Below are 26,083 nucleotides of genomic sequence, written 5' to 3' on the forward strand. Positions count from 1 at the left end.
TGAATTTTTTTGTCTTAAATGTTTATAGTGAGTGTTAATTTGGAAGCCAGGAAACGTATGGCTATCAATACAACATGATTGATTTGCTTTAACAATCAAACATAGCACGAGGTATTGTGTTGAATAAACAGTCAAAAAAAACACAAGCGAGGCTCTCATTGGAATGCAGGTTGTCACTGAGCTGTTGAGGGCGGGCGCGACAAAGTGACAGAGCTGTAAAACTGAGCATCACATTGTGCAGTCTGTAGGGGTGACCCATTGACTGGCCCGTACACACTACTATGGAGTGGCTTTGGATCGCCGTGGCAACATGTGTGCTCACGTCCTGCTCTGTCAAAGGTAAGTGCTGGAACAAGCAGGAGGGCAGAGCACATGTGAGGCGGCGTGCCTGCATTTATTGTTACAGCAGCCTCTGAAACAGGGCCTTTTTTTTTTCCCCAGGCAGACTGTTTCTAGTTCACATAATGTTATAATCTGGGCACAAAAACAGTGTACAAGTACAGATGGCAGGAGCTAAAGTAAAGATTGATGTAGCTTACTAAAACTAAATCGAATTTAGACCTATCTGTGCTGTAAATTACATTTTTTTGACCAGTTTCAAATGGACAGTTTGGAAATAATCCTTCTCTCTAAGGCGACGACTGGTGGTTGGAGTATGAAGAGGGGATACGACACTACAGCAAGGAGGCCCTCAATAAGGTACTGTTTACACCTGCTTTTATCACTGGACATGGAAATAAGAGTGTTGTTACTGTTAGACACAGGAAAAGACCAAAAATCTGACAGAACATTATGTTTTTGTTCATCATGTAAACAGGCAGGTTTGGACAGATTTAGTAAAAACGCACAGAAAATCAGTAGATTATTGGACAAAATAAGAACTCATCAAAAACAACTTTTAATGCCAGATTGTCAGAAGGTGACCAAACACACCACATGGATCAGCAGGCATGTGCCTGAGCGATGAGTATGTGCAGAACAAGCACGGCTGTGACACACTAAAGACAACGGACAGTGATTTAAGTGTGTGATCTGTATCAGATAATACAGGATTGAATTAGTTACTCTCTCGTTGCTTTCTCAGGAGTTTCCAGAGAAAACTCGACCAGTTAACTTCAAACACCCCTTGTTCCAGTGCCCAGACATGAGCCCCTCTCCCTCTGTCCCCTCCTCAGGTCTGTCAAGGTCACATCTGTGACACCCCCCCCCTTCACCCCTTAAAATCAATCTGTTATCCAGGAGTTGAAACACTAGATTCAATTGATTGTTTCTCTCTCTCTTTTTATCTCTGCTTTGTCTTTCTCTCTATCTTTCCTTTTACCTTATCATACAGTTGAATTTGTGAAGGCGGCTGATATCAAAGTCATCGCTGCCTTGGGGGATTCTCTAACAGTAGGTGCTAGGTGTTGTTGTGTTTTTTTTCTCTCTGCTGCAGTTGTTAAATAGTGTACACTTGACCACATATCTACAGTAGCTGGAACTGTCAATTGTCTGTTACAAAATGTACACCTTATGATACAAAACAAAATGCAATAGACCAGTTGTTCCCGACCTTTTTGGCTTTAAAAAAAAAAAGACACACACAGACACAGTTAGGTTTTCTTTATTGTCATTAGGTCCTGCTCACTCTTTTCTGTGATGTGATGTGTCCTTCCCTTTCAGACGGCCATAGGTGCCAACGCCACCACTGTCCTTGGGATTCCTATTGAGTTTCGTTATGTTTCATGGAGGTGACAAATTTCATGTGTAAAAACTGTAATAGGGCTCTGGGACAGATAATGACTGACATATGGTGGACTCTGCTGAGTGAGGCATGAGTATCAATTATATTACAGGCTGTCTACATGAAGGACCTCTCCTTCATGTTGACAGCTTATAATAAAATTGATACTTAAGCTTCTTAACCTTTTGTGATGATGAGGTGTACTTTAGATACATAAAAATGTTTCAATATGCCAGTTGTACACTGTGACTTTGTGTTTTCAGCTTAAAAACAACAGATTTTTACATACTTTACATTACATTCACTGTACATTTATAATTGTCTTCATCAGCACATCTCTATCTTGCAGCATCGGGGGCTACGGATCATTTCAAGATGTCATTACTTTGGCAAGTAAGACGTGTTAATCAGATGATATCTCGGCCTTCTCTTAACATTATTGTTGCATATAAACCTTTCTTGCTACTGTTGACGGGCTAACAAACCCTCTTGTGTCAGTACCCCTGAACTTTAATCAACCAGGGCCTGCAATGAATTTGCCTCATTCTTCCCTGACAAAAAACAGAAAATTAGACAAGCAGTCAGAGCCTCCATATCAGGTACAGGGTATGAGTTGTCCCTGTGTCCACTTAAAATCAATTCAAGTAGTATGACATAATATGATCCTATCAACCATAAAAACTTGGAGGACATTATACAACATCTGAAATCCTCCTCCTGCTGCCTTGATATTCTGCCAACAGGCTTTTCCAAAAATGTTTCTAACTGCATGGCCTCAGATCTTCTTCAAATTGTCAACACATCTCTTCTCTCAGATTTCTTCCCACAGGTCCTGAAAACTGCAGTCATCAAGCCACTCTTAAAAAAGAACAATCTAAACACGTCACTCATGAACAATTATAGGCCCATATCAAACCTCCCGTTTTCAAGTAAAATCGTTGAAAAAGCTGTTTTTCAACAGCTGAACAACTTCTTGGCACTAAACAATTGTTTCGATGTCTTCCAGTCAGGATTTCGACCACACCACAGTACTGAGACTGCTCTTGTTAAAGCTTTCAATGACATCCACTTAAACACTGACAGTGGCAAGAATTTCAGTCTGGGTATTATTGTATCTCAGTGCTGCATTTGACAGTCGACCACTCGATATTACTAGACCGACTGGAAAACTGGATGGGACTTTCTGGCACAGTACTAAACTGGTTTGAATGCTACTTAAAGGACTTTGTGTCTATAGGTAATTACACATCTGAGTGGACAAAACTGACATGCAGAGTTCCCCAAGGCTCCATTCTGGGGCCTCTTCTGTTCAACATTTACAGGTTCCCACAAGCTCAGATTATGGAAAACAACAAAATATGTTACCATGATTACGCAGATGACACACAAATTTACATAACTATATCACCAGGGGACTATGGTCCATTACTAATGCTGAGTAAGTGCATTGAACAAGTCAATGATTGGATGTGCCAGGATTTTCTTCAATTAAACAAAGATAAAAATTGAAGTAATTGCTTTTGGAGCCAAGGAAGAACGATTAAAAGTCAGCACTCAGCTTCAATTGATAATGTTAAAAACCACAAACCAAGCCAGAAATCTTGGTGTAGTCATAGACTCAGACCTGAATTTCAACAACCACATTAAGACAATTACAAAGTCATCCTACTATCACCTGAAGAATATATCAAGGATTAAAGGACTTATGTCCCAGCAGGATTTGGAAAAACTTGTCCAGGCATTTATCTTCAGTAGACTCGACTACTGTAATGGCGTCTTTACAGGTCTCGATCAGACAGCTGCGGTTGATTCAGAGCGCTGCTGCTCGAGTCCTCATTAAGACCAAGAAAGTGGATCATATCACTGCAGTTCTCAGATCTTTACACTGGTCGCCAGTCTGTCAAAGAACTGATTTCAAAATACTGAATGGTTTAGGGACAAAATGCATTTCTTAACTTCTGCTGCATTATGAACCATCCAGACCCCTCAGGTCGTCCGGGACAGGTCTGCTTTCTGTCCCCAGAGTCAAAACTAAACATGGAGAAGCAGCATTCAGTTTTTATGCTCCACATATCTGGAACAGAAAGGTCTGCTTCAACTCTCAGTTCTTTTAAATCAAGGCTGCCTTTTTTTAAACAAATTTGAGGCCTCTGATTAATATCTTACACTACACTGTAACTTTTACTCTCCTTTTTATATAGTCTTGTGTTGCTTTTACATTCTGTCTTGATGCCTTTTATGTTTTATATAAAGTACTTTGAATTGCCTTGTTGTTCTTATGTGCTATACAAGTAAACGTACCTTGCCTTGCTTTGCCTAAAGCACAGGCAACCAAAGAGAACATTTTCTTTACTTATCTCTAATTGCGTGTTTTAGATATCATCAAGTTGTTCAATCCCAATCTGCTTGGCGCAGCTCCCGGCAAGACGGTCCACGGGATGCAGGCTCACATCAGTGAAACAGGCTTCAACCTGGCTGTGACTGGACACAACACCTTGTAAGGCCTCGCCAGTGCACTGAAGTAATGAAATCATCCCTCACTCTGAATCAGAGGGATCCTTTCAGTTTCATGTCAAACTGAAAACAATTTGAAACACTAAAACCTTGGCTTCCTTTCCAACCAGTAATATCATAACCTTTCAGCCTGATTTGTCATGTTATTATGCAACATTTCTCTAAAAATCACCCCATAAAATTGTATCTGAACAAACTAACACAGCTCTGTTTGTGCTTCAGCCTATTTCTACTAAGAGAGTGTATTTTTATACTAAAATGTTTTATGTATTAATGAAGCTCAGAAAAATGTTTCTGTTTCTTTCAAGCAATCTTCCCGGGCAGACGAGACATTTGATTGACACACTGAGACGTTATGAGGTACAGTAATGTCATGTTTTCTCTAAAATATAACAACTAAGAAAAAATAGTGAGTTTGGTTATTAAAGATAGTCTGAAATATCCTAAAAATATCCTGAAATATCAATCTGTTCTTGTGTTTTTCTTTCTGGCATGACTCACTGTGCTCTTCTTCAAGGGTCTGAACTTCGAGGAGGACTGGAAGCTTTTGACTATTCTCATGGGCATGAATGACATCTGTGATTACTGCAAAGATAAGGTTTGTCCTTTTCTCTCTTTGAATGCTGAGTTTACCTCAATTTAAAAAAAAAAAAGCTCATTAATCTCTGCAGAGTCTCCGTGTTCTCTCTAGGCTCTCTTTTCAGTGGATAACTTCATTCACTATATGACCGTCTCCTTGGAAATGCTTATGAATGAGGTAAAATCAAAGAAAAGGAAATACTATATTGGTTTTATTATCTTCTGGGATACAAGTGTTGCATTTAGACCGTGCTTGTTTCTGAATGTTTCGCTTCAGGTTCCTCGTATGATCGTTAATGTTGTTCAGATCCTGCCCATGCATACTCTGAGGGAGGTGCAGAAGCCCACGCCAGGGTGCCTGCTCCAGCGGTGAGCCACATCTTAACGTGATTTTTATATAAGCCTTCAATAAGTAGCCAAATCCTGCAGCAGATACGTGCAGTTGGCTTGCTGTATGTGCAGTATGCATGTGGCCCTGTTGGTATTTGTGCTCATTAACTTGCTATGTTAGGTATTAGAAAGTCACCACAGGAATCTTTTTCATATCTTATATTTTGGCTCTGATTTTATATAATTAAGCACCTGATTTCTCTGTCAAATCAAGTTTAAAACTTTATTTTGTCCCTTGTAGTCAGATCTCGCCCCTCCTTTTTTTAAAAATTTTAAACTGATTTAGGTCTTTCTGCTCGTGCCTGATTGAGCCATTACCCAGGTCTCCTGAGCTGCGGGAGCTTGTGGAAGTCAATCTGGAGTTCCAGGTGCAGTTTACACCTCTCACCTCATGAAATTGAGTTGTTCTTTTTGAAAATGCATCTGTTAAGCACCATAATTTGCAAACTGGTCTTAAATATCTACAAGTAACTTGCATGCTTGTTTTTATTGATATACTATAAGTGAGAAAAATGGCAGTTTAATTGATTTTCATATGTCTCCTATTCACAGAAAAGACTTGAGGAGCTGCTGTACAGTGATCATTTCTTCAGGGATGACTTTGCTGTTGTGCTTCAGCCCTTTCTGAAACAAGCTGACCCTCCCCGCCTCCCGGTATCTATCTATCCTCACTCCAAAGGCCTCAACAACTCATTACTGTGGCATAAGTGTCTGCTTTCAGGAGATGAATCAGTGTGAAACATAACACAGTAATGGTTGAGTCATTAGGATCACAAGTGTGACGGCTGTAGCTTTAGTGTTGTTAACATGAGGCTGAGAATGCGAGACAAATTCAAGTTTCAGCGACAACACACTCCATCAACACTAGTTTATGTGTTGTCTCTCTGAGCAGAATGGGAAGATCGATATGACCTTCTTCACTCACGACTGCTTCCACTTCACCATAAAGGGGCACGAGGAGCTGGCCAAGGGACTGTGGAACAATATGGTGAACACTAAGTTATAGTACTTCATTTCATTGAACGGCACAAGAGCTTAAAGGTCCACAATCACCCCATTGCCATTCAGAAGGATTATTATTAATATTGTGTGAAGAAATGTCTGCTCATAAAAGGATGGATGAATAATATGATATAAAAAGGTAGATCACAAATATCAGAAAATGAAGGACACAGATATAATATGACATGATATGATATTCTTTTTGATTTGTACAGGAAATTACTATTTTTTTCATGACAAAAAAACATTTTTTTTAATCACACCGAAGACTCAGTAATGCCACAAATGTCTCTGTCTCCTCCTCACAGTTTCAACCTGAAGGCGGAAAGATGATCGTTAGCAGTTTCTCCAACCCCATCAGTCTCATCTGTCCACCGATGGTAAGACACGTCTCAACATGAACACCAGGGCAGCATAGTACCTGTGTATTTTACCTGTAAATGAAAGGTTTTAATGAAACAGCTCAGTTTCATTCTTAACAAGGTGATATGTGAATGAAAACAGACCACAACTACTGTAGCTGAATCCATTTTCTAAAGTATGTTGTAAGGTTTTAGTGTGTTTCTTTTTCCTGTGAGGAGACCAGTGGATTCAAATCTTTATAGCACTTATTGCCATGTTTTTTAGGACAAAGTTTATATGTGTGTCCGTGCCAATGCAACTGCAAGCCATGACTATTTTAAAAGCTTTTTTCTGTTGGTTTGTTCACGAAAGCTCAGACCTCAGAGATTTTAGAATTAGTTGCTGTACAGCAAACTTTCAATGCTACACGTGATCAGTTTCAGTACATCCATTTGTATCTTTTGGGTTTGACTTTAAACATACCTCATGAATGTTGTATTTTTCTGTCAAATGTTGGATTTTTTAATGCACCAAACAGTCCCTCTTTGCAGCTGCTTTGCTGTGCTACAGTGAACAAAATTTTGAATGAAGTAAAAAAAAAAAAAAAATAAAGATAAATAAATTAATGTAATGAAATGTTAAATGTAAGCTACAAGTCTTCCAGCAGACTCTCATACAGCTGTAAAATAAATGGAAGCCAGTGGCTGTCTGGGTGAAACATGCAAATCCACTAGTGCGATCCTTTATCTGCTTTGAGATGCACAACTCAAACTCATCCTCTGTATCGTCTCTGTAGGAACACCCATATATCTTCACCCGGCCGATCGCAGCCAAGTCGGGCCAGTCTGAACTTCAGTGTGAAGCTCCGTCACAGGCGGCCATCTTCCTGCTGCTCTCGCTCCTTGTGGGTCTTGGATTTATGTAGCTTTCACTTTGCAGAACTATTTTACAAGGACTGTATTAGTTATTGTTGAGGCAGGTGATACAGAGAGTTTGTGAGCCACTCTTTGCAACTTTCCATTTCGACGGTGCCAAATAGCAGCAACGAGAAAATAACTGCAGACAGACAGTGAACTGCAGAATCCTGCCACCTAAATATATTCATTTTTTTAAAGACAGCTGGAAATAGAGGAGAATAATTCCGGCTGTTTTTAGCGAGCAGCTTTCTCTGCAACGATTGCTGCTCATTTTCTGAACGTTTTATATATATATTTTTTCTTTTTGAGTTTCAATTCATCATTTCTGCACCAAGAAGATTTAACACTTCTGATTACACTGTCACTGAGGGGATGGGATGTCTCTCACAGTTATGATCCAGGCTAGGTGTATTTTTAATGAAGAGTCTTGCCTTGTGCAGCTTTAATAATACTGTATTATTTAATCTGAATTGCAGATATTGTAAATTAGTGAATGAAGATGTAACAATTTTTGAATTCTTTATGTGATATTTATACATTCATACATAAAACATTAAACTAATTAGCCTTTGCCCAAAAAGCTAAGTGAATGTTTGTTAAATCTGTGAGAGTGTTTTCTTTTAATGGTTGATCGGCCTGTCAGTATCTCGACAGAATCCTGAACTATTTTAATATTTCAGATCAGCTTTTACAGACAAAATTACGAATTGCATCAATGACCTCATCAAAATTAATTTACCTGAGCGATCTGACCAAACTTACCTGCTTTATATTCATTCTTACATCTCACTGCTGCCCAGTGCGACCGCATTCTGCTGCCAGAAGGCCCTGATCAGCTCGATGAAATGATTAATAGATGAGAAAGAATTTGTCATCCATATTACCCATCGTAGATTTTCCCCAGAAAGCTGTGACTCTTTAAACCGGAGACGATTTAGTCACACGTCTGCTCCTCAGATCTCCGGGCTGCTGCTGGCCCACTTTCATTCGGCTGCTTGTCTGTCCTCTAGTACCTGCATTATAACGCACTGATCACAAGAAGAGGAGGGAAAGTAAGTCACCGCAGCCGTACAATGTAGTAAATGCTGTTTATACACACAAAAATCATGTTCAACACGAGGAGCTGTGATATGGGATCATCTACTACTCTTCTATTCATCTGTTGTCTTGTTAAACAGAGCATATTGACTCTGTTTAATGAGTATAATTAAACAAAGAGGGAAGAGCAGGTGGAAGCTATATTAAGCTAATCTCAGGTTACTTGCTTAGAAATGTTCATTTAGCTTTTGAATGAAAATGAAAACCACACAGTATGGTGGAGTTGAATTGTATAGAGCAGAATGAGGTAGTTTTTCTAAAACCTGTTTCAAGGTAAACATGTCCTACAAGAGATAATGCACATTTTGGGCATTGACTTTAAATGGGAGGGGTGCATTTTTAAAGCCTAATGAAGACATTTAAAATGTGAGTATAGATGGAGGATGTTTTATTTTTTAAAATCAACTTTAGGGATCTAAAATATGTAATTCATGGTGTCCCTATTTTCTTCCATTCTCTTGTATATTGCAGTAAACTGAATTTCAGTCGGTCCCTCTCTGTTGTTGGATTACATAATAGCTGTATTATTGGATTCAAAGGCAACCTTCTTCATGTTTAAACAAAGCCATCGCCGGTTCATACCTGGACAAATATGGATCTGTCTCTGACGCAAATTGGCTTTTATTGTTTTCTCTGAAAGTGTAATGAGATCTTTGGGATCTGTGTGGACGGTGCCGAAGGAAATTTGAAACAGCAAACAGTCCGGCCCACACCTCGGTAACCTCTTTATCTGTTGTTGTTTTGTTTTTTTCTTTAATGAATGTGTCAGTAACAAAAGAGAAAATGAACTCGTAAGCCTACCTACATCTGGCACTCAGCGCCTGTGAGGTAAAAGAGGGCAAACAATTAGAGGATGTTCCATAAGTTGGTTGTAGTGTATGTACAATATGTCTTCCTATTTATAACTAGGCAGACCTTTATGTAATGAGACTGTGAAGAACAGGATTCAATTTTACATTATTATTTGTTTTGTTTAAGTACTAACAAAGGACTCTCGAGGAGGAATCCACCTATTATTCACCACTTTGAAAATGATGATCAGATACAGTGCCTACAAATTATATTCACCTGATGAAATTCAACTTTTCGACATTGAATCAAAGTATATTTAATCTTGCTTTTCTGAAACTGATCAACCGAAAAAGAGCCTTTCTGTCAAAATGAAAACAACAAAGTGATCAATATTAATCAATATTCACTTTCTCCAAGTCAGTATTTACTATGCATCTTTGCAGCAAGTGCAGCCTTGAGTCTGTAGGCATACGTCTCTTATATGTTCTTCTTTGCAAAACTGCTCAAGTTTTGTCAGGTTGCACGGGGTACCATGAGTGAACAGTCTCTTTGAAGTCCAGCCATAAATTCTCAGGGGGTTTAAGATCTGGATTCTGACTCTCTGTGTAGCTTTGGCTTCATGCCTGAGCTCATTGTCTTGCTGGGAAAAAAATAAAAAATCTTCTCCCAGGTTGCAAGTTTCTTGCAGACTGCATAAGGCTTTCCTCCAGGATTTTCCTGTATCTTGCTGCAGTCATTTTATCCTCTATCTTCACAAGAGAGGCAGAGAAGCATCCACACAGCATGTAGCTGCTGCTGCTGCCACTGACATGCTTCACGGTGGGGACCGTGTAATGCATCGCATTTCATCTGATGGCCAACAAGCTCAGTTTTGATCTCATTGGATCATAGAGCCAAAAGTCAGGGATTGCTTTTTTTTTTAAAGAGTGGCTTTCTCTTTGCCATTCTCCCATAAAGCTGCGACTGTTAAGCACCCGTCCAACTGTCTCAGCCTCTAAAGCATCTTCAGACTTATCACAGGTCTCTTGGTGACTACGCTCCTTCTTGCACAGACACTTGGTTTTAGAGGACAGTCTGCTCTAGGAAGATTTGCAGCCGTTCCAAACTATATCCACGATTGATTTAGCTGTCCTCCATGGGATGTTCAGTGACTTGGAAATTTTCTTCCCCTAACTTATGCTTTTCAATCACTTTTTTACAGAACTGCTTAGGGTGTTATTTTGTCTTCATGGTGTAGCTTTTGCTATGATACTTACTCACCAGAAGTTTAACCATCCAGATACAGGTTTATGTTTATATAATACACACAGGTGATCTCCATTCAGCTAATTATGTGACTTCTAAAGCCAATTGGCTGCACCAGTGATGATTTAGGTGTTTCCTTTTAAAAGGGGGTGAATTTTATATTTGTAATGAATTTAGATCACTTTATAAAGATCTGTTTTCATCTTGACATTAAAGGGTCTTTTCTCTGTTGATCGGTGTGAAAAAACATATTAAATCTACTTTCATTCAGTGTTGTAAGACCTTTTATACAGATTATTATGTATTAACATATAGTTATTAACCTGCTGTATATTGGATAAATTGTGTTTTTTCTTGGGTTATGAGTTATGAAATATGAAAAAAAGAATGTTTTGTTTGTTTAATCCCAGCACCAGTGGGGACTGTTACAGCAATGACAGCAATACAGTTTCAATAAACTGTCACCTAGCAACACATTAAGATAGTCAAGAGACATGATCAGCAAATACAGTACAGCTTTGTCCTGTGTGGGAACACAACATGAGGGAGACAGAGACGCAATCTGTGCGTCTATTCACAAGCCTGCTTCATTAAATAAAACACACCTGCCTGTGATTCTTGTATTTTTATGTTCATACAAAAGGTCACTCATACAGCAGAACCTTTTGTAATCATGTAAACACGTTTTTCAGGCCAAACCCCGCATATAATTACAATACATCAAAATGCTGAAATCTCAAAATCTCCTACACAGGAATATCAGCCACTTTGCTTCCATATACATGAGCTACTTCAAACTGTATACGCCCTGACAACCAACGAGGTATCATCAGGTACAACAGTAATCATTTGTCCCAGGATGATGTCATTTCCTTCCTCCGCATCTACCTATAAAAGCGGGCGCTGTTGCGGTGAGCTGCTGGTGGAGAGACCGGAGAGGACGGAGGCTGCCGGGTCACCGGTGCTGCAGGGAAATTTAGCTCTCCAGAAATACCAAAAAAGCGGCTAAGTTTTGTTCAGAATGCGTCCGTAATCCACCGACTTTCTTCTTCAAAAGGGGAGGAAATCTAACCTTCTGAAATAAGCTTCGCTATTTTTCTATTCCTGGAGAGCTTTAATGCGCCTCGTTTCCAAAACATGATCGGGAGAGGATTGTTCATCTTGACGATACTGTCAAACTGCGGTGAGAAAATGCTCAACCTTATTTAAGTTAATTGATATTTTACTCGGTTTGTTGAGAGAAATCTGCAATGAAGAGATGTGACTGCCGGTGTTCAGCACCAAGGACAGCGTCAAACATCTTTAATTGCAGTAAAGCCAATCGGGCAAAAGATGGGAGTGAATTTCACCTGCACCTTTGGCACATTTAATCCCCTGTTACTAAGGCAGATAGTGATAAATAAAAAACACTGAAGGATTATGAAAATAGCAGATAATGATGGCGTGATATTCTTTTCTTGCTTCTCTTGCAGTTCTGTCATTGCCAGTGACTTCAAGTCAGCTGGAGAATGAAGACGTAAGGGTAAGGATTGTGCTCATTAGAAGTATTAATTGTATTAATATTAGTCATTGTACTAGTAGAGATAGCAATAGCATAGAGTAACCTGCTACTATATCATTGAATGTAAACCATTTACCACATCTAACAAATATCTATGCACTGGCAAAATATACTACTCCTTTCTGGCTTGTCACACTCAAAAGGCAGGCAGTGATTAAAATAATTAATCCACACAATTTAGCTCATTTAAGTGCCTCTTCCACTGGGCAATCACAGTATAACCTTGTTCAAATCAATAGATACCATTTTGAGAGCAATGAGCCTTGACCCCGATGATTTGGTATTGCTGGATCACATTGTGGGAGAGTGAGAGAGAGAGAGAGAGAGAGAGAGAGAGAGAGAGAGAGAGAGAGAAGCAGTTTCTAGAATTGGGTTTCGGAGAGGTGAAGATAAAAAGGGAAGATGTGGACAATGTGTGAAAGAGGGGCTGAGAGTCGTGAAATGGGACTGAGTAACGTTCAAAGATCTGGGAGGGAGAAGCAGAGCGCTTTGAAAAACTGTGTGAAAAATCCTCAGGCGTGTGGGATTGGCTTGACATTGAAAGCACAATGGGAGATGAAAATGATTTTGATCTCTCATCTGAGAGCTTCACATCTTTTGAATTACGGTAGGGGGAGCGAGCACAAGAGCTTCAAGCAGAAGAAATTAAATATATAAAACCAAGTTCCCATATAGCCCTCATAAAGTGAAGTACTGCAACTTTATTCATTTTGATCCTAATAATTTCCCAGTGCTGACAATTAAAACAATTACATTGCTGATAATTTAGGCACAAATGTCAAAGTTCAGGTTTTGAGACATTCTGGGTGCTACCTGTGTCTGCAGGTGATGAAATGCATTGTGGAGGCGCTGGCAGATGTGCTATCAAGGCCCCACCCCATGCCTGTCAGTCAGGAGTGTCTGGTGACACTGAAGACAGGTGAGCCACTCCCAAAAGATATTATATATACTGACTATATGGTTTTTGATTGTATTTACCTATGAACATTTTAGTAATGTGGATATTTTTCAAGCTGCAACTGACTTTTTTTTTCATTTTCAATTAATCTGCCAGTTATTTCATGGATTATTACTATGAAAATTTTGAAAAATGTCCACTATAATTTCCCAGAGCCCAAGGAGAAATATTCAAACTGCTTGTTATGACTGAACCAGCCCAAAACCCAAATATATATTCAATTTACTGTCATGTATAACAAAGAAAAACAGCATTTAAGAAGCTGGTGAAGAGAATTTTTGTCACTTTAACTTAAAAATGCCTGAAACGATTAATATGTTATCCAAATAGCTGACAATTAAGATTTTGTCAATAGACTAAGATTAATTGTTTCAGCTGTAGAGTTTATGACACAGCCACAGTTTGATATTAAAATGGATCACTTGTCTGTGAGGCTGTATTTGAGACTATTAAAAGAACATTAAAAAATTGAATCTATGATTGACAATGATAATGAATAGATACAATTACCAGACACACAGTGTTTGAGATTTTACTCAATTAGTAAATTCCTCAAGTTAATTATGAGGGTATTTTCTGCCCTGAAACTTTTAGCATATCCCATTTAAGAGGGTATTTTCCATTTAAACAGTCAATAAAGCAATGCTGTTCAATGATTTCTAAAAGTGTGCAACTCTAAAAAGTTTTCAGTCAGTTTCTCTTCTTCACAGTGTTTTATATAGAACAAAAAAAAAGAGGTTTTCAGTTATATTCATCTTCACTATGATCATCTTCACCGTGGTGCTAAGTAGGATTCAGCAATTCGCCTACCTGTGTATGTGTTAACTGACACATATCTAACACAAGAGCATCACTCTCTTTCATCCTGAGATCATGATTCCCATATCATAAGGTTAATGGATTGATGCAGTGGCTGCTGGGTAAAATCCCGCTGCAGAGTGTTATATACAGCAAGGTCACTAGCACTCAGTAAAGACTATTCAGTTACATGGTTGGTGTATTACCTTGATGCCGTCCTTGTTGTAAAAAAAATCAATCGGAGCATTACTCACCAAGTGTTTGTTACTGAGGGAAACTGAACACCACCAGAGGGACGGAAAGAGAGTAAGAGGGAGAAAAGGGCAGTCAAGAAATAGAAAAAAAAAAGAAAAGAAAGATGGGGGAAGTAAAAAGGAAGATCACAGGCTGATATTAGAGCACAGCACAACCCAGTAGTTGTCTTTTTGTGCTTGCTGCGTACAGTATGCAGTGCCGTTTGTGGGTCAGCAGAAAGTCCAGTACTCACTGCTGCTGTAATTCACTTGAGGGAGTCTCTGTGGGCCAAATGATTAATTGTCCTCTTGCTTTGAAAGCAGTAAATTTCAGGGCAGTTAACTCTGGCAAACCACTGAGGCAAATTGCTGAGTCCTATGAAAAAGAAAAGAGGGAAAGACATATACCTGTGTTTGACTCCTGCAGGATTATTTTATTGCCTTTTGTCTGTTCTTTCCTTTTTTTGAGCAAGCTGTTTAACCACTTATTTGCATGGATTTTAATGTGTTTTTTTATATGTATGTGTGTGTTATGCAGATGACAGGCTTGTTACTATCCTTCGTCATCATAACTTTCTGAAGGAGCTGCAGGAGATTGCCGTTCAAGGTGAGTCGCAGATCGTGAAAAGCTGGTGTTTGTGTGCTATTCTCTGCTGTTTATAAAGAAAACTAGTACAGACAGAAGGCCTGAATGCCTTAAATTTGAATTCTAGGTAGTCAAGAGAGAGCTCAGCTCCCACGAGACGCTGGCATACCGGACCATGTGACAGAAACTCCTCAGACCACAGATGATGCAGTTGGTGAGTTCCTTTTAAGAGCTCTGATTCCTGGAAAGACCTTCACTGTCCTGAACAAAGAGTCAAGTGAGGCCATACTCTGCTGCATTGTTAAGCTGTTTTATCTGTTAGTTCGGTTCAGTTTCAGTTTATTTACAAATCAGTTAAAATACAAGTGCAATCATATGAGACATAATGTAGATATGTGAAATGGGACACCCTGATGAGCTATCTGAAGCTTGAGACTCTTAAGTGTTTAAAATATGTTTACTGATATATTTAATATATTTATATTTACTGACATGATCTCTAAATTTAAAAAAGTGCATTTATTATACAGTAACATTTACAATCTACAAAACACCTAATACTAACTTAAGACCCTAAAAAGTACTACTAAATGGTCCCAAGACATTTATTCCATCAGTCTAAATATTAATTAAATTAGTAAGATACAACAAATAGAGACATATAACAAGAAGAAAAGTCCCCAGCCGTTCAAGGTATTCTAGCTTAAACATATTTTAGTAGCTTTTTTTTGAAAACAGACACAGGTAATGACATTTAGCAAGCTCATTCCACACCTGTGGACCTCTGCAAACCACAATAAAGCTTGTACTTTTAAGATTAGGTCTCTTACCCTCACTGTTATCACAGTCTGTTCCATTTTGAGTAATATCTAATCAGCATATTAAAATGCAGCAGCTGTCAAAATGATGTGTTACTTCCATTATTTCCCATTTTACGCTGTTAGCAAAGCAGGGCTGGCAAACACAAGAGAAGTGCTGAGGTGAATTTAAATTTAAATTGATGCTTTCTGTGGACAGAATCAGGACATACACCTGACAGCTCACCTGGCCTTTTGAAGTCAGTGCCAGAGTCCCTGTAGTGCACATAGTGGACATGTGGCAAAATATTATTTTTTTCATCTGAGCCAGAAGTAGAAAAGCAGAAATAAGATGAACACAGAGAAGAGATGCAAGGAAACCAATATACAATGATTTAAATTTGTGATATTTCAATTGTTAAATTGTTTTATGATGTAAGTATTGTATAAAAATGATTATATGGCATTGTACTGCATTATAATGCATTCATAACACTTATAAATTTACACAATCTCAGATGCCATCGACTGCTAATTATAAAAAACAACTAACAATTATTTCTATTCTTGATTAATCTGATGATGATGAGTTGATTAATTGTTTGGTCTAAAAAAAAGTGTTTCAATATTACAGTTTTTTAGAACCCAAGGTGAGATCTTTGAGTTTCCTTGTTTTGTCTGACCAACAGTACAAAAACCCAAAGATATTCAACCAAAAAAATAGAGAAAAGTAGCAAACATTTATGTTTTAGAAGCTGAAACCATCAAATATTTGGTATTTTTTATTAAAAAAAGACATAACATTTGATAAATTATACAAATAATTTCCATTAATTTTCCATCATCCACTAATCTATTAATCTGCCGTTCGTTTCAGCTCTAATACTAGTATTACCTTATTGTTGAGGAGCAGCAAAATATGTATAATGGCATGTTGTTGTGATGTTTTGCTGATAAAATTACAAAGGCTGACACGCTTAAGCATCACATGATCCATGATTTTAATTCTCCATTAAGGAAAAACACACACATTTGACAGTTAGGGCACAAAACAACCCCTGTAATAAAACATAGTGCTTTTAATGTAGGCACCCTCTGTTAGCATCACTGGAAAATCAATTTCTCCTAGTAAATTAAATTCCCACCCCTCCCCTTTCTCAGATCGATCCATGTTGGAGGCTTTAGGAGGCCCTGGTGAAAGATCTATCCTGTCCCAGAAGAGGAAGACAGGAAATGGGGATAGAGAGGAAGAAAAGGATGAGAGCCTGGGAGACGGAGAGTCACAGGAAGACAATGACACCGGAGGAGAGTTGCAAGCAAAGAGGGAGAATGACGAGAACCCGAGAAGTCACGTCTCGGATTCTGTGGATGACTGGAGTGAGGGCACGGCTGAAAAGAGGGAGGAAGAAGAAGACGAATATGAAGAGAAACGAGAAAACTCAGAGGAGAATTCAGAGGAGGAAAACATGACCGAGGATAAGAAAGGCAAGTGAATATTTCTTCCTTTATGCATGCCTGACTTTTGCAAGATTCATCTTAGTGACAATTTAAAAAAAAAAACACACACAAAAAAGGGGAGGTAAAAACAGAAAGACACTAAAAAAGATGACAGGAATCAACAGATTTATTTTTATTCAAGGACATCCGAGGAAATTAAAAGATTCACTGAAGTCGAGCAAAGGCAGATACTGTAGCAGAATCTTAAGATAAACAGAGTGCAAAATAAACTGCCTTATAAATGAAACCTCCTGCCACCACAGCACTGTCTGATTGATGGAAGTGCTTCCATCTACATGATGAAATTCAGCCCCCTGCAGAGGAGCGGGGCCAACATGGCTGGCATACTGACAGACAGCACACTAGCAGAAATGATTAAACATCTCCATGTCCTAGAATTCAAATGAGCTGTTGTGCACAACTGGAATCATTCGCTATAATCGCTAAAATCTTCCTCGCAAGTGCATAGATCAATACTGCAATCAAGATTTAGCTTTTTCTACCTCCAGACCTTTCAATAGATCAACAAAAATAATTTTTTATATGATAAAATACAATGAAATACTCATATCTATTCTTGAAGCTTCAGCCAAGTCATCTGATTGCGACTGTTAATTCCCATAAAGCACAGCTAGCAGTGCTGGAGGAAAAGCTGCCAGCTGGCAAGAAATATTTCATTACAAGAAGTGGAATCTTGCTGATGGTGGAGAGTAATCTTGCTGGTGGTCTGGAGGTGTCTCAGTGAGAAAACTCTTTCTGTTTCATATTCTCAGGTGCAGGATCTGATGAAAAGAGAGATGTAACCAGAAACACTTCAAAAGAGAAGAAATTTGATGACGAAGACGAGGAGGAGAAAGACGAGAGATCTGCACTCTTCTCACACAAATTAGAGGACAAAGAAGAGGAGCCGGAGGAGGAAGAGGATGAAAGGGAAATGAAGAGAGGGAGCAGGGAGAGCCTGAAGCGATGGACCAAGAGGGCCAAGGGACTGACGTTGAAGAAGAAAGCGGTCGGGAAGGAGGTGCAGGAGCTCAACAGTCAGCGGGAAGTGCCTCATCATTCGAAGGAGGTCACAGAGGAAGACGTGGTCAGGAAGAAAAAGAGTCCGGAGGAGAAGGAGCTGCAGATGATCGCTCGAAGGGCACCAGAGGAGAGGAGGGGGTCGGAGGAGGAGGGCAGCGCCAGCCGAAAGTCAGAGGTGTGCTGCCCATCTCTTTATCTTCCAACAATAAGCTGACAGCCGAAGGGAATAGTTTAGCATTTTGGAGAATGGGCTTATTCATTTTCATGCCAAGATTTAGATGAGAAAATCGATCCTACTCTTATGCCTGAGAGTGGAATCAATCTTCTCATCTAACTTTTGGAAAGAAAGCATTTCATTATAATATAATAATAATTATTCCTTTAAATAATGACTTTGCCTGTTAACTGTATGTATTACCTTATTTTCTACAGAGCAATGTTAACTTTTACTTCTTGTAGTGCTGAGTTGACTGCTTTTCCAGCTCAATGCCAAAAAAAACTGAGTTAGGTTTCTATGTTTTCCTGTTAAAAAAAACAAAGCAGATTCCCTCCTACAGCTCAAATCCGTTTAAGATACAAAATAGCACAGCTGCTGTTTGGTAAGAAGTTCAAAGGAAGCTATTTAGACTGTCATAGGCTTCATGGCTGCAAAATGTTACACATTTATTGCAACAATGAGGCTAAAAGAGGCTCACTGCCAGAGCAGCAATGAATGGAAACTGATAATGTCAGGATATTTTTTAAAGCTGTTGTGTGCAGGAAACGTTTGCACGTATACAGTATATCTTTGTTTGCATTCTCCTCATTTCTGTGTCTCAGCCTTTTTTCCTCACTTCCTCTCCTCTCATTATTATCTGCAGGAGCCGGAGATTGAAAGCCTGGCAGCCATCGAGTCAGAGCTTGAAAATGTTGCCCAGAAACTCCATGAGCTGCGGCGAGGCTGAGAGAGAGAGAGAAAGAGAGAGAGAGAGAGAGAGAGAGAGAGATCGGTACAGGGTTGACGCCGCAACCTCCTCTGCCTCCTCGTCCTCCTCCGCTTTACCAGCTGCCTGGTTTCCACAGATAGAGCGTGTGAATATGTGACAAGATTTTATCTTTCGCTATTTTTCTTGAGGATGTCCACTTGCACCACACTGCTGCAGCCTCCCTTGTGACACTCTGTCGCTCACATAGATTAGCATACGGTAGATGCACATTGCAGCTAGACACTGAAAACATACAAATACAATACACAGAAACTCACAGCAAACGCTCTTAAAGGAATATTTCTCCGTCAGTGAAGGATGACAACTTGTTTTCCTTCATTTTCTCTGACAATCATCTCTCTCTTTCTATAAATGTATCTCGCCTGCTTTTCAAATTATTTTAACACTGCACATTGATTCATGTGAAATGCTGAGGCAGATCCAGGAATACACACACCGACAAGGTGAGGTTGTACAGTAACGGCATGTATACATGTACAAAGCTTTTTCTGGAGTGCTTACTTACTGACAAAGATGAGGAAGAGGACATAGATGCTTATTTATTATTATAGACACAGTGGACTCTGATCAAGCTAAGGCAATAAGTGAATATTTTTAGCGGATAAATGGCTGGATTGTAAAACTGTACTGAATTTCTGTAAGAAGATAAATAGATTGAATAGCTTATCTGGAAATCTCTGTTTGATAAATCCTTTTAATGCCTCTAAAATCAAATAAATATTTGCATAATAGAATTAATGCAATAAACTCAGCATACTAACACATTTACAACTGTGTAGGTATCTTAATGGATTGTTCAGCTACTATAATCTCATGATTTTTGCACCACTTTCATCACACAACATTTAAAGAAGTTGGCTTGAATTGAAAAATTATCACAGTGAAGGTTAATTCTCTACTGTATAAAATATTCATACTGTACATACTGTATCTCCATTCACACAGTCAATAGTGAAGCTGGCTTGTTACTGTATAAAAGAGGTGTAGTCTGCACTGTGTTTGTGGGCGGTGAATCTGAGAACATGAATCATCACTCTGACACATAAGCTTTTTATACAGTATATCTAATTCCAAGACATTTTAACTCCTGCTTTTGGCATCAACATTACATCATTTTTGTGGTTGTTACTATGAAGGAGGAGTGGATCTGAATCATACTGTGCACTTTTAACAATGTTTGCTGTATTTGCACTGTACAGCATTAAAAAAATGATTGAGAGGAGACGAAAATAGAGTGTGGGCAGAGGAGAAACTGAAAAAAGTTCTTTTTCTTCTTTCTCTGTTTTTTTTTTTTTAGATACACCTACTGTAGACACAGATGGAAACTTAAACTGTTAAGTAAACTTTTGTGTCTTTACATACTAACACATGCAATGCAGAGAGTGTAAAAAGCCAACTATGTGAAGGTGATTTTTTTATGAAATATTCATTATGAACGGCAAGTTCAACAGAATATTAAAATGGTTGATTTATGATTTAGAGTAGACAAAGATAAAGAAGACATACTGTCCAATAGATTATGGCCAAGTTTCACCATATTCAAAGATGATTGTAGTTCACTATTGAGATCTACATGACTCATAACTCAAACAATGCTTACTTTGTGAGGCAGAACTGAACTATTTGAACAACTATTATAACTATTAATCAGACATATGTGTTTAAGGTTGTGAAGGTCTCTTACTTTAGTTTTTTAGACAATTGTGACAAGTTTATATTTTGGATGAACTTACAAGATAATATTGTTGCTATCATAAGGTTCTGAGGGATTTCAGAGGAGATGATTTATGTTTATGGAAGCCAAAACGAGCCGGAAATGTCATAAAAAATTCATGATAACAAAATGAAAAGGGCACCAGATGGCGACATTAGACTGTGTTTTCCTAAGGTGAGTTCTATGAGAGGAGCATTTAAAGGACCAGCGTGTAAGATTTAGTGGCATCTAGTGGTGAGTTTGAAGATTGCAACCAACTGAATACCGCCCCCCCTCACCCTCCCCTTTCAAGCGTAGGAGAACCTAGGGTGGCCAAAAAACTCACAAAAAACACGAAAGAACCTCTCTAGAGCCAGTATTTGGTTTGTCCATTCTGGGCTACTGTAGAAACATGGCGGTGCAACATGGCGGGCTCCATGAAAGGATTAAAAGATACTTGTGAATATTATATTCCATTTCTGCCAAGTCAGTTCTGCTAGATGACACTAAATTCTACACACTGGACCTTTAAATGCAGTCACGTTGCCAAATTTCTTTTTTGTTCTTCGGAAACCAAGGTTTCAAGGTTTTTCCCATCTTAATTCATCTAAAAAGAAAAAGAAAAAACAAGCAATAATGCTTTATATCATTGGATATACTACTAGATTATACAATTTCAGTTTAGCCAAATTAATAGGGAGCAATTAGTGATTACGTTAAAAAAAAAGTCAATTTTGTGCATTACTGTATGAAAATCATCTGTACTTCCATGACAACTAAGCGAGTCTACCTGCTGAGGACAACATTGTGATATGATTGAAAGCTGTAGAGCAACTACTGAATGGACCATGTGGTGAGGTTGTTTTATCAACTACTGTTTCCAAGTTTAAGAATGAAGTTTTTCTGTTTACCAAAGAAATAGGGTTATAAAATGATGTTTCATTAACCCTGAGGATAAAGTGGCAGAACTAACCAATATATAAATGATCATTACATAAAAATAATGCTCAAGTGAAGAGTTCATGTGTCACTCCAGTTGTGGGACACAGCAGTCAATATTCTCAAACATACACAAATACACAAACTATTGAGCATCAGATATGGATGTCAGCTTGAGGTTCTTACTTTACAATAAATGGATGATTGCCATCAGCTAATTATATATTAGTCTGTATCTTATTCAGAAATGAATTTTTGTGATGTTTTCAGTTTTTAACCAGAAATTAATCACTGATTTCACAAAAAAAATGTGATGTATGTGTGATGGTGAGCTCCAGGTTTATTCCCTTCAGGTGCAGATCTAACATGAGTGAGGCAGTTTTCCTGCAATCGAACTCTGTGAACTTGATGTTCATAATAAATTATCACTAACACTGTCTGAGATCCCAGTAATGATAGCAAGTAGTAATAGTAATAGTGAGCAAGTAATGATATTCCACTGTAGTTCTGAAGGTAGCCGTGAGTCATGTTCCTGTTAAATATGCTTTGAGGCATCAGCTAATTGACTGAACAGTTTTGAGTTTTAGTGGGTTTTTTACACCAAAATTCAACAATTAATTAATCAGTTTACCAAAATGAAAGAAAGAGCAACAAAGAACAACTGTTTGTATAAAAAAATATAACATTTTATTTCCAGCTACAAAGTGAAACATGTAACATTTTTGTCACACTTCTCAATAAAATAGTAAAAAATACTGTCGACAAAAAATACACTATTGATACATTTTGAAGCACAGAACACATTTGGCTTTTAAATTAACTTAAACTGTACAAATATATACAGAATTTACACATCAACAATATAAAAGGAATGAAATTACAATTCTTCCAGTCTTCTTTTCTATTTTTGTACAAAATAGACACTTTTGTTCCTATAGACACTTGGTTTCCTCCTTCCGACCTGAATCAGTAATAGTCAACATGTCTTCTTTTTTTTTTTTACTTTTCTCAGTGCCATGGCAAAGCCCACTGTGTTCCATATCTAACCCTAAACTCAGCACGCTGCTTCTCTCTCATCCACATGCTGGGCGGAAACTCTGACCTTTCCTCCACTCTGGGAGCAGAGTGAACAGCATAGACCTCAGAGACAAGGCCGACATTCAGGCCTGCACTAGCACACACACACACACACTCACACACACACACACACACACACACACACACACACATAGAAGGATACATTCAGACCTGTTTGGACAGGGGAACACTGGTCTGCTGTGGTCTGCGTGCTCCCTCTACAGCTGCTTAGAGTTTGCAGGTCTGGTCTGGGCTCAAAGGGTGGGGGAGTTATTACACACCTCATTTAGAGAGGAGGTCAAGGTTTAGATAAGGTATAAAAATGCGTACAGTAAAATGGACGGGTTTGTAAAAGGGATTTCAGGGGGAATGGGTGGAAACCTGACAGTAGGTTTGTCAAAATAGAAGTTATAGTGCAGGAATCTCTTGGAGCTGCTATGCAACCCTCTGTCTGAGCTCTAGTGGCTGATATGCACCAGCCGTACAAAACACACAGACACTAAGACAAGTGTCTGGACTACTTTTACAATGAGAAAATGACGAAATAAAATAAGAAAAGAACATATATACTGAGCTGCAAAATGAGATGGAGTTCTGTTTGTTTTTCAAGTCATAAGCTCTGGTCGTCCTTCAGCGGCTCATGCCATGTCTCCCATCATCTTCTTGTAATACATGGACTCGAAGATGTCGTTCTCCCCGGGGCAGTTGTGGTGGCAGGCGCAGGACTTGATGAACATCATGTGCTTCTTCATGACCTGTCCGTCAGGGCATTTGAACTCCATGGGCAGGGTGGTGGTCCTGTGGGGGGTGCAGCAGCGACCATCCAGGCAGACACCGCAGAACTTTGGCCTGTAGGACTTGGTGGTGGTGCAGCCAGAGATCTCAAACTTCATGGGCTTGGAGAGTCTGGGAGTACGGATGCATTTTTTCCCTTTCTGCAGGAAGAGAAATAAAGAGAAAAACAACTTCAGCAGGCATTCTTTTGAAATTTAAGTTTGCATATTGCATCTGTAGAGTTCATGAGAGCAGTGCAGTTTAAACTGGAACTCACCCTAATGCTCTGCTCCAGCTGGGACTCGCAGGGTCGCACCATGCACAGCCGGGTCTGTTTCTCCAGGCGGCATTCGCGGTTATCATTGGTAACCCTTGTGGAGATCCCAAGGCCACAGGTCTTAGAGCAGGCGCTCCATTCAGTAGTCTGAACCAGGCAGTTCTCCCTCATCATGGAGGGATCTGGACCATAGGTCTCCTCCTCTCTGTATGCTATAAACACATGAGGAAACACTGGATTAGAAAGAGCATCCTGATTACAGCTCATTTCCGCAGGATTAAAGCATTACCATAGGATTATTTTTATGACTATAAATACCTACAAAGAAAGTCTTATGCACAGGAAATTTGCTCTTAAGAATACAGAAAAGTAACTTACCAGCCAAAACAGAGCCCATGAAGCTGTTTGTGTAGGGAGAGTCGCACACCCACTCCTCGCAGCACTTCCCTGGCACCTTGACGCGTCTGGGCATGGGGCAGTCAGGGCTGGGCAGCCTCACGTCCATGGAGCAGAGAGGAACACAGCCCACAGCTCCATCCAGACAGGTACACTGGTACTTGCAGCTGCTCTGGAAAGTCTCTCCACTCTTGTACACCATGCCACCGAACACACAGGTGGCTCCTTCTCTTGCTGTAAGGGAGGAATGACAAAAAAGGAGAGGTCATGATTCAGCTCATACATGAAGGACACTTCTTAGCACATCGGAATATTCAGCATGACAGGTTACAGCAATTATTTCAATGATCACTGGCTCACCTGTGCACACTCCTATGCGTCTGTTGATGGGGGCTCCAAAGTCACAATAGAGACCTTTGTGTGTGTCACAGGCATCTCTCTCAGTGCAGAGCTCCCCCATCTGTTTGGCGCACACCCTGCAGCAGCCGCAGCCGTCCAGCACCAGGCTCACTCCTGGGGGACACTGAGGGGGAGTGGAGGGGCACGAACACTGGCCGCTGCACTCCTGACCTGCAGCCTGAGCACAGAACACACACAGGCACATGCTCGGTTAAATATAATCTCCCCAAGGTACATTGTAGACATTCATCCAGCTCAAAGAGAACACAATGTCTTTTAGAGTCGGAGCTTATGTCATGTTTTGACAAGAGTGGAGTTCTTAGCATCACATCGCCCATATAATTCAAGTCTAAAGCCTAACACAACAACAGCAGTGAAAAGTCTATTTTAATATTTTTTGGCTTACCATGTATGAGAGCATGATGCACAGGAAAGGCAGCAAAATCATTTTCTTCATTCCAGCAGACATCTTCTTAGAAATAGATTTAGATTCTTCCTTAAGCCTCGTTGAGAAAGTCTTCCTTTAGTCTCAGAGTTTGAGCTCGAGAAACCTTTTCTGATCAAGTTGATCTCTTGTCTCGTTTGTCGTTTAGCGTTTCTCCGCTGCTCCGGTCACAGTCTTTCTTTCTTTCTTTCTTGGTGAAAGCTAGAGTTTAGCTTCAGTAGAGGAGTTGATCTGAGTTCTGACTGGAAAGCTGAGCTCCCTTTATACTCACTGGCCCTCGCAGCACGTCACTGGGGGCTGAATGGAGAGCCAGCCCTGGACAAACATGGACATACTTGGCATTCTTTCCTCGCTTCCTGACCCCCACTCCAGACATCCCACATTCCTGCTGTCTGAAGGCAAGGCTCTGCTGCTCGGGCCAAACAACACTGTCTCTCTCAGAGCAGCTTTCATCTGGAATGGGAGGTTAAGTCTGGTTAGAGGCCTGGGACCCCACACTGGGAATTCCTGAAGACTGACTTCACAAACAGACAGCCGGTACCTATAAATATTAATTTTAAAAAAAGAAGAAAAGGAAAAAAACTCTTAACACTGTTCAAAAGTGAATCTACAAAGAACTTTACATGAAGGAAGAGCAGTTAAAAATCAACAGGTAGAAACTAATAAAAATGTATGAACATACAACGATTAAATAAACTGATTGATGTGTAACGGGCGGTTAAGACTTTAAGCCCACAACAGCATTCCTCAGCTTTGGCTTCAAAGGCGCATAGACAGCCTGTACTTTAGTAAATTAACAGTGAGCGGTTCGGAAAAAGGAAACTCATTTGAATCATTAGCTTGAGCTGGTTATCTATCAAGGTGCTTGTTCCAGCACAGAGACTTGGCAACTGCTGCAGTCTTGTAACTTTGTCTTCTGTACTCGTGCGGTTATGTCTGGGACACTGCAGTGGCATTTTTCTGCTCTGACATCAGTGGCTGAACTGCAGCTTTCAGTAAAAACCATTCAAATATATTATGATCTCTAATGCATGAATGAAGC

General features: G+C 39.4%; 4 protein-coding genes and 1 long non-coding RNA gene across 5 annotated transcripts; 4 read left to right on the forward strand and 1 right to left on the reverse strand.

Annotated features, from left to right (window-relative positions):
* The first annotated feature begins 454 nt into the window (after positions 1-454).
* On the forward strand, positions 455-2,167 carry LOC122999531. The gene is made up of 5 exons (XR_006407771.1): positions 455-699; positions 1,085-1,175; positions 1,334-1,392; positions 1,663-1,730; positions 2,073-2,167. It is a non-coding gene; the product is annotated as an uncharacterized LOC122999531 (long non-coding RNA).
* Positions 2,168-3,154: 987 nt separating this feature from the next.
* LOC122965638 (phospholipase B1, membrane-associated-like) lies at positions 3,155-5,944 on the forward strand. The gene is made up of 8 exons (XM_044329792.1): positions 3,155-3,161; positions 4,100-4,220; positions 4,546-4,597; positions 4,755-4,835; positions 4,929-4,994; positions 5,094-5,185; positions 5,493-5,574; positions 5,759-5,944. The coding sequence occupies exons 1-8, from the start codon at positions 3,155-3,157 to the stop codon at positions 5,942-5,944; spliced, it is 687 nt and encodes a 228-aa protein (XP_044185727.1).
* On the forward strand, positions 5,451-7,951 carry LOC122965800 (phospholipase B1, membrane-associated-like). The gene is made up of 5 exons (XM_044330019.1): positions 5,451-5,574; positions 5,759-5,860; positions 6,099-6,194; positions 6,517-6,588; positions 7,347-7,951. The coding sequence occupies exons 3-5, from the start codon at positions 6,114-6,116 to the stop codon at positions 7,473-7,475; spliced, it is 282 nt and encodes a 93-aa protein (XP_044185954.1). The 5' UTR covers positions 5,451-5,574; positions 5,759-5,860; positions 6,099-6,113; the 3' UTR covers positions 7,476-7,951.
* A 3,558-nt stretch (positions 7,952-11,509) lies between these two features.
* chga (chromogranin A) lies at positions 11,510-19,809 on the forward strand. Its single transcript, XM_044377387.1, has 8 exons — positions 11,510-11,785; positions 12,075-12,124; positions 12,989-13,082; positions 14,691-14,759; positions 14,866-14,952; positions 16,697-17,020; positions 17,806-18,230; positions 18,916-19,809. The coding sequence occupies exons 1-8, from the start codon at positions 11,740-11,742 to the stop codon at positions 18,997-18,999; spliced, it is 1,179 nt and encodes a 392-aa protein (XP_044233322.1). The 5' UTR covers positions 11,510-11,739; the 3' UTR covers positions 19,000-19,809.
* Positions 19,810-22,611: 2,802 nt separating this feature from the next.
* On the reverse strand, positions 22,612-25,291 carry ccn2a (cellular communication network factor 2a). The gene is made up of 5 exons (XM_044329551.1): positions 25,003-25,291; positions 24,558-24,774; positions 24,180-24,431; positions 23,802-24,013; positions 22,612-23,685 (listed from the first exon to the last, which is right to left on the reverse strand). The coding sequence occupies exons 1-5, from the start codon at positions 25,063-25,065 to the stop codon at positions 23,389-23,391; spliced, it is 1,041 nt and encodes a 346-aa protein (XP_044185486.1). The 5' UTR covers positions 25,066-25,291; the 3' UTR covers positions 22,612-23,388.
* Positions 25,292-26,083: the final 792 nt, after the last annotated feature.

This window comes from Thunnus albacares, chromosome 16 (assembly GCF_914725855.1).
Source record: "Thunnus albacares chromosome 16, fThuAlb1.1, whole genome shotgun sequence".
Taxonomy (NCBI): Eukaryota; Metazoa; Chordata; class Actinopteri; order Scombriformes; family Scombridae; genus Thunnus; species Thunnus albacares.